At 38.4% G+C, this 15,987-nt stretch overlaps 1 protein-coding gene across 3 annotated transcripts in view; it reads right to left on the bottom strand.

Moving 5' to 3' along the window:
- The window catches only part of hhat (hedgehog acyltransferase), a 57,826-nt gene that overhangs the window by 31,578 nt on the left and 10,261 nt on the right, over positions 1-15,987 (bottom strand). For all 3 annotated transcript variants that reach the window (XM_067455437.1, XM_067455436.1, XM_067455439.1), the window contains exons 6-8: positions 12,801-13,046; positions 12,554-12,716; positions 8,374-8,524 (exon numbers count right to left, since the gene is read on the bottom strand). In XM_067455437.1, the coding sequence (XP_067311538.1) occupies positions 8,374-8,524; positions 12,554-12,716; positions 12,801-13,046 (560 nt within the window). The remainder of the gene's footprint in view (positions 1-8,373; positions 8,525-12,553; positions 12,717-12,800; positions 13,047-15,987) is intronic.

Here is a 15,987-nt window from a genome sequence, read left to right on the forward strand (position 1 = left end):
TACACATTTTTACATTATTGTCAATTCTTGCTTTCTCTGGGAATCGAACCCATGACCTTGGCGTTGCTAGCGCCACGCTCTACTGGTTGAGCTACAGGAAAGCCAAATTCAATAAAATTAAAACAAATTAATTATGAAAAAATAATAAAAATAATAAAAATAAATGCATTAGCTTCACAAGGGTAGTAAAACTAAATGTCCTTCAAAATATTTAATCATTTTAAATGTATTATTTTAAATATAAAAATAAATAAATAAATATCATAAATATAAAAAATTTCTTCACAAGGCTTGTAACTAAATGTCCTCCTAAATATTTAATATTAAAATTATATTTCTTATGATATATAATAAATACATTTACTTCACATTGGTAGTACAACTAAATGTCCTTCTAAATATTTAAATATAAAATAAATAAAAAACATTTATTTAAAAACAAAAAAACAAAAACAAATAAAAGATACATAAATAAATAAAAATCTATCACATTTAACTGGACTGATATGAATTTAAATAAATGTAGCTTAGTTTTTTCGTACAATATTGTACGATTTCTAACAAATGATGAGTGCTCGCTCTTGTTTTACTGATCACATAGGGTTTCTCTTTTTCTTTTTGACATGTAGCTTGTATCAAACCATGACAGCAAAAATATCGATTTGGCCCTTTGTAACTTTCAATTTGTTTCTCTGCAGGGCTTTCACTTCCTCTTGTTTATCTGAGCAGGTGTGAACAGACGTCCTCAGGTCAGCGCTACAGCCACAGGCTCTCTGATTGTTACACGCGCTTTCCTTCTAGTCATCCATCTATCCACATTTCATCCCTCCATAGATCAAATGATAAGGATTGAATGAATGGACAAGTCAAAATTTTCATTTTAAAATTCACAGTTAAAAAAAAGGAATTATGGTTTAAATGGATGAGGAAGTGGACAATGATATGGATCTCTCTAGAGAAATCATGATCTCGATCTCATCCAATTAGAGTGAACACACAAACTGAATCTGACACCAACAGACAGTTTTCTGGCCAAAAGGCTTCGTATGTAGTTCAGTCTGTCGCTTATTGAGTCCAAATACACCCAGAGACAACACTAAAGAGTTGGCACAACAAAAAAACGTATGAGAAGAAACGTCACATGCAAGCAGATGGATGCTAACATGTCAAAGCCCTGCCATGAAGTTTTCATGAGCCCGCAAAACCTATCAAAATCTTCAGTGCCACAAAAAAAAAAAGACATCCATCTGGAGAAAGAGAGGCAAAACAAAAGCGAGAGAGTATCTGGGGCGAGATGGATTGGGTCTGGGGTCTGCGATACATAATGACTCCTAAATCAGATTGTCCAGGACCGTTTGATTCATTCCAGCACTTCCCAGCCTTCATTAGCAGCTATTGATGAAATCTGCTTCAGCTCTGGGGAAATAAAGTCATCCGGGAAGGCCAGGAGAACAGATGAAGCAAAAGTAATTCCACTCTATATTAATAAACCATTATGTGGAAACATGCAGTTGTGCATGTCCCTACCGTTTAAGTCCAGAAAGGCACAGTTTGGCCAATGTATTTGTTGCCCTGTTGTACATACTTCAAAGGATAATTCATCCAAAACAATAAACTTGTCAATTTTCTTACCTTCAGTTTGGCTCAAGCAGCCCTTTACGAATACTCTACCAGAACTGTTAAATCAAATTATGTCCTTTGTTATTATCATCAAATCATTATTAAAGTTGCATAAAACTACAAGTAGTAAAAGTTCTGCTACAAATGCACAAATATATATATATATATATATATATATATATAATAAAAAAGTTTTGACAGTCACAGTTTTGACAGTTATTTATGTTTCACCTTCTATTGTATAGGTTTAAATCTAAAAATCCAAATTATCGCTACCCTACAACCTGTTTGCATAGCATTTCAGGCCTAAAACCCCACACCAGGAGAGCTTCTGCAAGAAAGCAATCCCTCTGAAAAGCCAGTTTGATTCCACTAAATGTGCGGCACATAAACAAGGAGCTATAAAACAGATGCAGTGAACAAACTGAGCTGGAATCTCATGTCTTGTGTCATTCATGAGCTCTGTGAGTCAGGTGGTGATTCATGAAGCTGAAAGTGATATACACATTGGAACAGATTCACTCAATACCCTGCGGTTTCCTTCAGATTGGGCTTCTGTACTTCAGAAATCATCTGACAAAGCAGGCCTGACGGATCAGTGTGTAAACATTTCCCACAGCTCAGACAGTTTTTCTCATGATCCCACAATACTAGGTGAGCTGATGAAGAGAACAGAGGCCTTGTTCTCACTGCATGTATATGTGTGTCTCTTATTATGCAGGATATGCCTACATTGTGGAAACCAAAAGGTAATAAAAAGGATAATTAAACACCAGTTAACTGTCCCCTTGAGGGAAATGTCTAAACTAAAGAATGTCCAAATGAAAATACAAACATGAGTGAGGGTTGTTTAGGGACAGGACAGAAATAGCATTAGCTCAGTATTAGGGCCAATGACAATCAATGGTTACAATAAAGAAAAAGAAGAAAAAGGGGGGACAAATGTTGCATATGGTTGTGAAAAACAATTTAAAAAAAGCAACATTTTTAATATTTCTAAAACGCATGTAAAAACATTTCACATGCGAGTATGCACATATATTATTATTATTTTCAAAAATGTTTTAAATATATATTTTTAAGATAAAAAGTAATTTTACAGAGACACTGAATTATTAATTTATAATGTTTTTGGGGAGTCACACCACATAAAATTTTACAAACTAGCCTTGAAAGAAATAGGTTAAATAATTGGATATTTTAAGAGACTCGACTAAATGTTTAATTTTTTTTTAAATGCTTCTTTTAATGAGCCTTTTTTCATTATTGTATCAGGGCAGTTGTATGAAGTCATTATATGTATGAACTGTATTTTAAAAGTCAGCATGAAATGGAAACTGAAACCAACTTTACTACTATATTGTGATATTACCAAACAACTGACAAATTCGAACATTAAAAAAGCATGGTGGAACTTGATTTTATCCATCAGCGGTTGACTGATTTTCAATTGACCTAACTACATATAATGGCTTCACAATATCGAAATGATCAAAATATCACAAATGTATATATCGCAATATGCATATCGCAACGGCATACAATATCTGAATGATTTTAATAGGCTACTTCAGCATTGTGAAAAGTGTACGCTTTAGACTGACGCATATAGCAGAGACCTGGGCATACAACTGTTACTTATGTGACGTGCTTGATATTAAAAATTAAGAGTTATTAGTTATTAAATGCAATAACTTGGGGAAACAACTCCTTCGCAGTCTTGAGCTGTCTGACACACACTGAAACGTGCCCACAAGTTGCCTCTCAGATCCTTTAAGTTCTGTTTTTTTTTTATTGTTTATATTGATGTTAAAATTATATTGTCATATTTGTGACATTATTTTTTGCTAAAACACTGTTGGTCACTTTCAGAAGTTGTAGCGATATTTTCTTTTTCCAGAAAGAATGTGAAACACATAAATGGCATCATTCTCAGTTTTTTTTTTTTTTTTGAATTTTATGTAATTTTAATAGATTTTACACACTAATTACAATATTGTATCACATATCGAATATCGCATAAGCTACTGTATATCACATTTTTCTTCAATATCGCACAGCCCTACTATATATTTTAGTAAACCTTTTTTTAAGAGAAAAAAATGCATTGATTTTGATTTAATGTCAGCTTTATTAAATAAATTAAAGAGCCTTGTCTCATTGACCCTTAAAAACAATAGGTCCATAGAGAGTGATCAGATTAGAGCTGCAACTAACGATTATTTTTTCTGTCGACTAATCTAACGATTATTTTTTCGATTAGTCGACTAATCTAACGATTAATTTTTTTACCCTTTGAAATTTTTCAAAATTCTGTGGCACCCCCTCGCATAAGTTACGCTAGAGGTGTAACAGTACAGACAGCTCACAGTTCGCTTTGTATCACGGTTTTAGGTTCACGTTTCAGTACAGTTCGGTATTTACTATGTTCAGGGGAAAAAGGACTACTGTCAAATGAAAATAAGAAAATAAGAACAGATCACTTAAATAGAAGCAGCAGCACAAATAAATACTATTGAGCAAAGATGAGAATAAAATAAACAATGCTTTTCAGGATTTTCAGGTGGGTCTAACATTAGTTTTTAGGTAGAGAAATGGAATTAAGTAATCAAAAGTAAAATAACCTTAACTGTTTAAAATTAAAAAATAATCCTTATTAAACTTACAAAAGCTATTCAGTCAGGAGCAGTGAGTGATGTCTTTATCTTTTGTTTGACATTAAACAGACAGCAGTGAATGCTACTGCCCCTTTAAGACCCACGGATAGTCGTCGTATTTTCTGTATACAGTTCACTTAAGGCATAGAGTAGGCTATGACATTTTGACATACTTTTTGTGAGTTTGTCCGTTTAAGCACAGGATTTGAAAGATAACTCAATATTTGCGCGCTTTGGGACGAGTGCACAGAGACAGATCTTCTCATTCGAGTCTCCTGGCTACACGGGGGTGATGACGGTGAAAATGACTGCTCATATTCGGACGTACAGCAGCACTCGCATGCGTTTTATAAAGTTTACAAAGAGAGACCGTTTTGCCCACGTTTTTCTTTTATTATCGCTGTTGTTGTAGTGTACCTGAGGAGTCAGCACGTGTATCCATCGACAGAAACATACATACAGCATTATTTTCAAGTTACAACCCATATTAAAGCTGCGTCATCAGCTGTGAGATGAACCGAAGTGTAAGTGCGTCCCCGCAACATTTGCTCGGGATCCCGGTTGGGAAACACTGGTCTGTATTGATTGACACCGCGCTGGTTTGTTTAGAATTATATGAGCGCCGTGACCGCGCGCTGCCGCGTGATGAAGGCGTGTCGCAACTCTGTTATTCAACTGCTCTGGTTTTAAAAGCTATGTCATACTAAATGCGCCAAAATGCAATAAAACTTGTTTTACGGTCGAATGCAACGCGTGTGTGTGTGTGAGTGAGTAGACGCGCAAAAGGGCGGAGAGAGAATTTAAGGAAATGCAGCTAAACGAATATGCGTGCGTCTTTTAAATAGCGTAAAAATGAATGAATGACGAATGTGGCGGCCGTTATTGATTATGTGGCAGTCCGCCACAAATTAGTCTATGTGTGGGAAACACTGTTTGGCCTCTGTTTAAAGTATTCCCATACTTTTGATATTCGCAGTCTAGGTTTTTGTGATAGAACCAGGAGCAGAAGCCAACATTACGCGAGATGAACGTCTGACACGACGCGTCGACGCATTTCACGAACGTCGACGTATTTCCGTAGTCGACGTCATCGATGACGTCGACGCGTCGTTGCAGCACTAGATCAGATAGCTATCAGCAGGAGTCAGCAAAACGCCATATAGCGTGTGTTGATGCAAGACCAAATGAATAGTTTTTTACAGCAACCCATAAACCTTTCAACCGTTGTAAACCCAATAAATGATAGCGGCTGACCGTACTAAATCACACACATGCACACACAGCAATACTCGCACATCCATGCATACGTGTGCAGACATACACACACACTAAGAAAATTTCTAGATTTAACATCTAGCAACATCTAAGCCTCTCTCCCCCTCTCCCTCTCTCTCTCTCTCTCTCTCTCTCTGTCTCGCTCCCTGTAGGACATTTTCAATGTAATCAGAGACCTTGCTGTCCTGCAGAATGGGGTAATGTCTCCATGTGGTATGTTGCATCCGGCGGTTCTGAGCCATTAAACACAGAGATGAGCATGTGAGTGGGATAAATGTAACTATAATCAGTTACAGTTACTGAGAAAAAAAAATGTAATTAAATGAGCTACTTATAAAAACGTTAATATTAAAAAGTGGTTACATCTGAATATTTTCTGTAATAATATTAATTTGTTAGCCTGACAAGCCAGACCCACATCAAGATGTTTGTCTGGAAACTCACCATAGACAGGGCTCAATCAGAGGGGCGGGATAAACGGTTGTCTTTCAAACTCCCTCTGCACGCGATAGGATAACGCTACAACCAACCAGAGCAACATGAAGTGGAGCTAGTTGATGGATTAAACTTTCGCCTTATCCGGTCGGCAAAACTCAGAGCACATCTTCCCTTTTTAAGAATGACTTTAGTGCCGTTCTTTGTTCTTTTCTCAAATAAAAGCTTAACTCAAGTCTTCCAGAGTCACGGTCAAAGCTGATTCGAAAGACCGCCGTTCGCCAGCTTCTGTGTTTACTAGAAGCACGCAAGCGCAACTCGGCCGTCATTATGTTAAGCCCTGCCCGCCGACTCTATACATGATGTGATTGGCCCGACCAGAGTTTGTTTTTTACAGCGCAGACGTGTATTGAGAGTTTTTAGCGGCAGATTAGATTTGTAGATTTCAAGGCTATTAATTTGTTGCTCTGCCTGTTTTTAATGTGCACAATGCCAATTGCCATTTAAAGGCTGTTAGTAAAGCAATGCTTTTGATTGTTCTTTCCTTTGAATCTCCTCTGAATCAGTTACATCAATCTACATTGCCGCTGTGGGTTGCCACCATGTTGAGTGATTAAAATGTGTTCCATTGCTGGAAATTAGAAAAGTAATCAAAAAGTAATCTAATGTAATCAGTAACAGTTACACTACTTTAATAAAGTAACTGAAACAGTTATACTACTTATTATTACAATTTAAATAGGGTAACTTGTAATCTGAACCTATTCTATTTCTAAAGTCGCCTTCCCAACACTGAGTATATTAGAGTATTTGAGTGTGCTGAGGCTATGCTGAGCTGTTGCACGTGCACGTGCATGTGTGTGTGTGCGTTCTGTCGGGTTCAGAGGAGCTGAGCTCTGTTGCTCCGTGTGGGATTGAAGCCAGACGGGGTCTTACAGCAGGTCCTGCTAAAGTCTCCAGCATACATCTGTTTCCTTACAGCTCTCATTTATCACAGTCTAAACTCCATCACATTCAACACCACTCAGAGACACACACTAGTGCTTAACCTTTCCGGCTCTCAGAGCTTCAGCAGCTGTCTGCATTGCAGATATGCTGATACATTCAAAACATGCACAGTTACACAGGATACAGAAGATAGTGTCACTATCCACGTGACAGTGAGTGACAATGATCCACTGGGTTAAGAGAAATAACTGAAAACCGCTTGTCAAGAATAACAAGAATAAAAAAAAATACTATGGTGAATATAGTTTGCAAAGTTACAGTTAATTGTTTTTCCTACAGTAAACTAATGATAAATTGATGATCTTACAGAACCTTTCTGTCATGTTTAATATATATTTTTTATCAGTACATTGTTATACACTTCTGTTTAAACGTTTAAAATCATTTAGATTTTTGTAAAGAATTTAATACTTTTATTCAACAAGGACGCATTAAATTGATCCAAAATAACAGTAAAACATTAATAAATGTTACAACATTTCTATGTAATGATGTAATTATGCATAATTTACTGTTATGGTTTAGTACATGTACCATATTATGTAACAAGAACACTGTGAATTATATATTATGTATATTTCTGTGTGTGAGATATGAACATGTATTTAACAATTGTCATATATATACTTTATAATTACTGAATTCATATTCCATGGTATTTACATGGAGGTACATCTAAGAATATACCATGGTATTACCATCATGTCCAGAATGCATTATTTCCATTGTACAATGTCCACAAGGCCATGGTACATCCCTAGTCCTTTTTAGGTAATATGGATTTACAAAGGTAAGCAAATAGAAGGCCATAAATTAGCAGTAATATACACATTCTACCAAGTTTAAAAAATGTACCAAAAAAAAAAAAAGTCTGCTGTTTTCAGACTGGTGTTGCCTAGGAGACCACGTCAGACTATTCAAGTTGAAATGCTGTGTACCTTTAAGCTTTTAGAGTAAAATCCAATCGTCTGGGAGGAAGCCTGCATGTATGAGCCTGTTCTACATCATCTCACGAGACGTCAGAGTGCTCAACTTCATCAGACAAGCCGAACACTCACTCCCATACGTTTGAGGTAAGATGTTTGTGACATTAAACAGAAAGCATGAATCATGTTATGCTCCTGTAATGTGCTTCTAGATGGTGTAAGTGAGTCTTAAACCTGTTCCAATCATATCACCGCTTAAATCAATTAAAGCAAATGCAGCGCTGCTCTGCCCCCTGCTGTTTCACAGATGTGCTGCAGATGACAATTGAACCACCTTAAAATCATTCCAGCTTTAAGACACAGGGTGCCTTGGAAGTCAAAGGTCAGAGCTTTTGAAGTTTGTCAGAACACATAACACATCGATTTAAGTGGTGATATGTGTGTATATTTACCTCCACATCCCAGTGAAGCTGTACATGATGCTGACACACCGTGGTAACTTGGGCGGCTCCAGTCCGTCCAGCCTGACGAGCAGAGACACCGCTCCAAACAACACCAGATACTTTATGTAAAAAAACTGCACCAACGCGAGAGCCAAACCACCTGCAGGTCAAAAAGAGAACGGTTACATGACATGAAACAGTAAAGCGGCCATGTGCTTGATCTCACACAGACATTTGCCCTTTAAACATGACAGGGCTGTTCAGCCACATCATGCGCCTACATACTTTTGGCCAGGCAGTGTGTATGAAGTTCATTTCAGCTCTTCATCCCATTCCGGCTGAGAAGAAACAAGGATTTTATGATTTATATCAGATTTCAGTTTTATTCTGAACTGTTTCATAATTTAGTTCTATCACCCTCATCCTCTCTAGTCATCTCTCCCTATTCTCCTTTCTCTCTCAGTGTGTCAGCAGAAACTGAGAACAGCATCTGTCTTTTCCCATATCCCACTGGTGCAGGGCTAAAAGCTTGTAAAAAAAAAAGACTCTCTGCAAGCTCTTTCTGTACAAAACACAGGTACAAAGTGGCGATAATGACTTGATGTTCCAGTGTGCTGCTGCACAGACCGTCTATACGCTGCTCTCTCTTGCAGAGTCTGTGTTTTTGAATCAAAGTTCAGGCAGCACAAATCAGCAACTTCCACAGATCAATAGACAGCAAGTGCAGAATCAAGATGCTGCACAGGGGAGTACACACACAAGGCTGAAACTCACTCTTCTCTGTGTGTGTGTGTGTGTGTGTGTGTGTGTGTGTGTGTGTGTGTGTGTTTCGTTTTGAACATCTGTGCATGATAATAACAATATAATAAACTATTTAACACCCAAAATAACACCAGTTTTACCATGACAGAATGCATTCATTCTGAAATACACAATTTGGATAAAAACTGTTGAATTTTCTTAGAAACTCAAATATGCATATTCCCCTACTATTCACTATGCAGACATCAGTATGTTGAAAGCGTACACGTTGAAACTCAGTCCTGGAGGACCACTGTCCTGCAAAGTTTAGCTCCAACTTGCCTCACCCTGCCTGGAAGTTTGAAGTATGCCTAGTAAGACCTTGGCTGCGTCCGAAAACTGGAAAATCCTGCCTTCGGAGGACACATTTCAAGGTAGGAAAGCATCAAAGAACGCCCGAATCCAACGCTAGCTTCACTGCCTTCTGAGAGACCTTTATCTGATGGATTTTTGAAGGCAGCATAGATGCATCCTTCACTGCCTTTGATATCCCACAATCCTATGCATTCTATTCTGTGACCGTGGAGCAAGAAAAAGATGGCATCTGAAAGTTGGACTTGCAGGTCAGTTTGTGTAAATGTACGTTTTTGACCAACATTTTTCAAGAAAATGAATACTGTAGTCATAACCAATTTGCTTAGTTACCATCAAAGCTTGTGCTATTTTTGTGTAGATCATTAAACTGCCTCAGAAGTGCACAAAAAGCACAAAAGCTACCTTACAAGGCAACAAGTCAGCTGCCTAGGTTTTTGGATGCAGTCCTTGATTAGCTGGTTCAGGTGTGTTTAACTAGCCTGGCTCTGCCCTCCTTTGTACTTCCGCTCAATTTTCCTTCAGTACAATGTCTGGCTTTGTTTTCTTAGGTTTTCTCCGAACCAATTTTTACTGGTCGAATCAGCAAACAGAGGGAGTGGCTGAGAACGATGACGTTGATGAAACCATTCATTCCGTTGTGGCAGCGCTGCCGAATATCCAGAAGTTAAAGCCGGAGCAATAACAATCTTTGCTGGGGTTTGTTGGTGGCCATGATGTTGTGGCCCTTCTCCCTAACAGGGGGAATTCAGGAAAAGTTTGATTTTCCAGCTCACGCCGTTAGTGGTAAAGGAGTTGCTGAAGCTATTCGGACGGTAATTGTTTCTCGTGGGGTCGGAAGGTATTGCCATCATTTAAGTTACAGGGACTGGTCAGTTATTTTATTGCCGTCCGTCTCTCACCACCCATGTAAAAATCCCCGGCCGAGTTATCTACTGCCTTTGACAAACACAAGGTCGTGTGGTGATGTAATAGCTGTCCGAATCCACATCTCTGAGTTTTCAAGAATATATCACTTCAAAATTCACTGTTTATAATCATTTTGACCACTGCAGAACACCATACGGTTGCTTTGCTGTTATTTGGATGCATTTCTAGACTTGTATTTCTTTAAAATGCTGGCAAGTATTTACAAGAACAATATATTTCATCACCGCTCGAACAAATTAAAATAAAAGCACTTAAACATTTGAATTGGTATGTTATTTATAGCAGCATTTATTATAATACCATGCATTTGACATTTTATTTACAGCATACAATCATGTTACGGACCACGTGAGCAGCACGTTCCCGATCACAAAACTCTCCCGTCCACCGTGAATAAATCACAGTCCGAATGCATGAGTTTTAGGTTTTCTCATATGGTTTTATCACTGAGGTGGCCTGCACAAGTGCACATTTATGGTGTCGGATTTGTGTGAAACAGGCGAAGGGCGCATGACATACGTCACGTCCAAACGTTAGCGATTGGTTATGGCAGATCCAGAGTAGCTCAGGGCAGATCCAATAGTTTTAAATCTCAACAGAGTGCCCGCCTTCGCGGAAATAAACCCTAGTCAATGGAGAGTGGCCAGACTCTATGTACAAATGAAATGTACAAGAGTCTGGTAAGACCAGGCTAGTGTTTAACAGGGGTTGGAGCAAACCTTCGCAGGACAGTGGCCCTCTTGGAGCAGGATTGGACACCCCTGCTATAAGGCAATACGTGCCAAATGAAAAAAAAAAAGTTTTATTTTATGCCAGACGAAAGTTTCAAACGCAGTGTGTAAACGTGATTGACACAGCATGAGGTCTTATTTATAGTGTGCGAAAATTTCGGGTGAGAATTTCAGACAGTGTGGAAGGACCTTGAGAGCAGCAGTTACCAAGAAACTTGTTCCTCAGGCATACACAACCATTCAAACATTTTGTGTCAGTAAGATTTTTTTTTTTAATCCAAGGAAATTCTTTTATTCTGCAAGGACGCATTAAATCTGTCAAAAGTGACAGTGAAGAAAAGACACTTAAAATCTTAAAGGTGGGGTAGGTCATTTCGGAGAGGCTAGCAAAAGCAAGCAAGCTTTGAAAGCATGAGATTTCCACCCTCCCTTCAGGGCGTCTCCGAAGTCACGCCTCCTTCAAAACACATGAATGCACACAGCAGAGTCTGCAAAGCTTCCTGAGACGAGAGACAGAATCTCTCAAAGCACAAAACACTAAAATATCTTTACAGAGTTCTTACTTGTATCACATATTCGGTGTAAGGAAAGTATCAACATGTAAATATTAATGTTATTGCCGCTGTAATTACATGCAGGTATTAAACAACATTTAATGAAAACATGTATGTGCACAAGCGCTTTGTATCAAATGATTAGTTTAAATATTAGTACATAGCAGTTACAAAAACTTAAGTATACATAAGTAAAATATAGAGCTTCCGCCAGATCTGAAAAACCATAACTGGTGTGAAATTTCGTCAGACGTAGCGTAAGCATGTTGAACTGTGAGAGGCGTTACACTTTTTTTTCGTAAATTGAATACAGAAGGTGATCTGGTAGAAACTAAATTTACTTTATAAAGATATTTTTCTTATACAAATGCATGGCTATATTAACCCCCCAGAGCTGTGTGGAGCAGTTATATGATGGATAGATGCACTTTTATGGAACAATTATAAAGCTCGGAAGGACATTTTATTATAACTGATTTTATTAGTCTGTAAGAAGAATGTCATATAAACCTAGGATTGCTTGAGGTTGAGTAAATCATGGGCTAATTTTCATTTTAGGGTGAACTAATCCTTTAAAAAGGACAATGCCAATATTGTGAATAAAGTCTTTCTGTGTAATAGTGAAGTTTATTACACGGCTCTGTGAAATATTTGATTCTGATTGGTCAATCGCGCATTCCAGCGGTACGTTATTTCCAGATAACACCCGCTCATACGGGTACTTCGAGTTATCTTGACCGGTACTACTTACGTATATTACACTATGCACTTGCATCTCTAAAAAAGAGTGTTAAGCCATTCTTCAATGAATTCAGTTTATACTATGAAAGTACAAGAATTCACATACAGCCACAGACTTACCCAATGCCCAGTGTGGCAGCATCTCCAAGTAGGTTTCGTTGCTCTGGATAGCGTGCATGTACATGAAGTGGATCATGAATTCTGCTAAACACCACCATACAAAAACACGCAGTATCCCACTCAACACATACACCACAGATACTTTACACACCGGTCTCTCTATCTGCAAAAAAAGAAAAAGATATTTACAGTACATTTGGATAAAGAACAGACTCTGCGCCCTTTTATTAAACTAATTTTCTTCTACCTGTTCGCTGAAGTCCTTGTAGGTCATTATGGGTCCATTGTAGAACAGAGGATGATAGAAGCAGTAGGCAGTGAGTTTGTAGAACTGAGAAATAAGAGTTTTTATTCCTTTATGCTGTACAGATGAGCTGTGGTTCTGCAAGGGGTGCCAGCACAGCTCCAAACTAAAGCTAATGCAGCGCAAACTACAGACAGCCGTACTGAAGAGCAAGAGGTAGTACTGGTCCTCAGAAGCGCACCAGTCACGCTATAGACAGATAAAAAAAAATAGGGGGAAAACGTTTAAATTAACCAAACAGGAAGCTAAAAATCAGTGGCTACTGGCTACAGAACAAGAAAGTAATTTTGCAACACAAGGCAAGACAGACCCTGAAATGTTCTGCAAGTGATAGGCACTTTGTGGTGCCATCCCAAAGAGGCACAAAATAACTTTCACAGACCTTTACATTGACTGTTCCAAGCTGGTGGAATCATCTGCCTATTTCAACCCCAACTTACAGGTCCTTCTAAATAAATTAGTTCATTATTTTCCATAATGTAATGATAAAAATTAAACTTTCATACATTTTAGATTCATGGCACACCAACTGAAATATTTCAGGTCTTTTATTGTTTTAATACGGATGAATTTGGCATGCAGCTCATGAAAACCCAAAATTTATATCTAAAAAAATTAGCATATTACATCCGACCAATAAAAGAAAAGTGTTTTTAATACAAAAAAAGTCAACCTTCAAATAATTATGTTCAGTTATGCACTCAATACTTGGTCGGGAATCCTTTTGCAGAAATGACTGCTTCAGTGCGGCGTGGCATGGAGGCGATCAGCCTGTGGCACTGCTGAGGTGTTATGGAGGCCCAGGATGCTTCGATAGCGGCCTTAAGCTCATCCAGAGTGTTGGGTCTTCCATCTCTCAACTTTCTCTTCACAATATCCCACAGATTCTCTATTGGGTTCAGGTCAGGAGCGTTGGCAGGCCAATTGAGCACAGTAATACCATGGTCAGTAAACAATTTACCAGTGGTTTTGGCACTGTGAGCAGGTTCCAGGTCGTGCAGAAAAACGAAATCTTCATTTCCATTAAGCTTTTCAGCAGATGGAAGCATGAAGTGCTCCAAAATCTCCTGATAGCTAGCTGCATTGACCCTGCCCTTGATAAAACACAGTGGACCAACACCAGCAGCTGACATGGCACCCCGGACCATCACTGACTGTGGGTACTTGACACTGGACTTCAGGCATTTTGGCATTTCCTTCTCCCCAGTCTTCCTCCAGACTCTGGCACCTTGATTTCTGAATCACATGCAAAATTTGCTTACATCCGAAAAAAGTACTTTGGACCACTGAGCAACAGTCCAGTGCTGCTTCTCTGTAGCCCAAAAAAGTCTTGACCTGGGGAATGTGGCACCTGTAGCCCATTTCCTGCACACACCTGTGCACGGTGGCTCTGGATGTTTCTACTCCAGACTCAGTTCACTGCTTCCGCAGGTCCCCCAAGGTCTGGAATCGGTCCTTCTCCACAATCTTCCTCAGGGTCCGGTCACCTCTTATCGTTGTTCAGCGTTTTTTGCCACACTTTTACCTTCCCACAGATTTCCCACCTCATGATTGACCACCTTGATACAGCACTCTGGGAACAGCCTATTCGTTCAGAAATTTCTTTCTGTGTCTTACCCTCTCGCTTGAGGGTGTCAATGATGGCCTTCTGGACAGGGTCGGGTCGGCAGTCTTACCCATGATTGCGGTTTTGAGTAATGAACCAGGCTGGGAGTTTTTAAAAGCCTCAGGAATCTTTTGCAGGTGTTTAGAGTTAATTAGTTGATTCAGATGATTAGGTTAAGCACGTTTAGAGAACCTTTTCATGATATACTAATTTTTTGAGATAGGAATTTTGGGTTTTCATGAGCTGAATGCCAAAATCATCAGTATTAAAACAATAAAAGACCTGAAATATTGCAGTTTGAGTGCAATGAATCTAAATTATATGAAAGTTTAATTTTTATCATTACATTATGGAAAATAATGAGCTTTATCACAATAGGCTAATTTCTTGATAAGGACCTGTATGAATCTTTAGCTATTTTCAAGAAAAGGCTGAAGCTGCATCTTTTCAGCAACACTTGACTGATTACTATTCTATATAGCCATTTAAAAAAATACCTCGCTATGTGTACTGTGCTGGGCTAACTGGGACTGGTCACGGCACTGGGGTTGCCCTATTGTTCGCTTGTATTGTCCAATTTGCCAAGTAACTTCCTTGTCACTCTCTACAAACACTGCCAAAGCCCCAAGAATAAAAACCTGGTGGTGGTTGAGGAGATTCCCCCTCGAGGAGATAAATCGCTTTCAGTGCCTAGAAAAGCGCTATATAAAATATAATTAAACAAATTATTATCTAGTTTATTGAGCCTTCTTGCCTCTGTGAGCTTATGCATTAATTTTCCAATTCTGAAGAAATATAGCACAGGCTGCTTGTTAGGTTTGAAACTCTAAAACAATAGACATATTCTTCAAAGTGAAGACAAAAAAATAATTAGACTGGTTATCTGATCTTAATGGAACATGTCCAGTTCATTACACCTTTGGTTGCTCTGATATAACTGACTTCAAACATTAACTCAAAATCACATTGGGACCAGTTACAACTTAGTTTGGTAGGCCCCATGTTGTATCCAATGCATTGTGTGCAATTACAGCTGCACAACAATATTACAGCGACTGAGTAGTAGCCTACATAGATGACTTAGGGATTGTTTACCCAAAATTGACAATCGTTTACTCACCCTTGTGTCATTCTAAATCTGTATGACTTTTTTTCTGCAGAAAATATAAGATATTTAGAAGAATGCTGGTAACTGGTTACCAGCTGTATTTTTGGTCCACACAATAAACCATAACTGTTTAGCTACCAACTTTCTACAAAATACCTTCTTTTGTGTTCCAAAGAAGAAAAAGTCAAATCGGTTTGGAACAACATGAGAGTGAGTAAATGATGACACAATCTTCATTCTTGGGTGGACTATTCTTTAAGTAGGCTTCTGTTATATAAGTGATAAACAACCAATATAAAACACAGGTCCGTTTTTCTAGATTCCACCACCTCAGGCTAGCATCCACTGATCCTCAGTGGAGAAACTAAACTAATATGATCTACTGGGCATGCTCAGAAGATGACAGCTGGCACCCA

Source organism: Pseudorasbora parva, chromosome 10, assembly GCF_024679245.1.
Source record: "Pseudorasbora parva isolate DD20220531a chromosome 10, ASM2467924v1, whole genome shotgun sequence".
Taxonomy (NCBI): domain Eukaryota; kingdom Metazoa; phylum Chordata; class Actinopteri; order Cypriniformes; family Gobionidae; genus Pseudorasbora; species Pseudorasbora parva.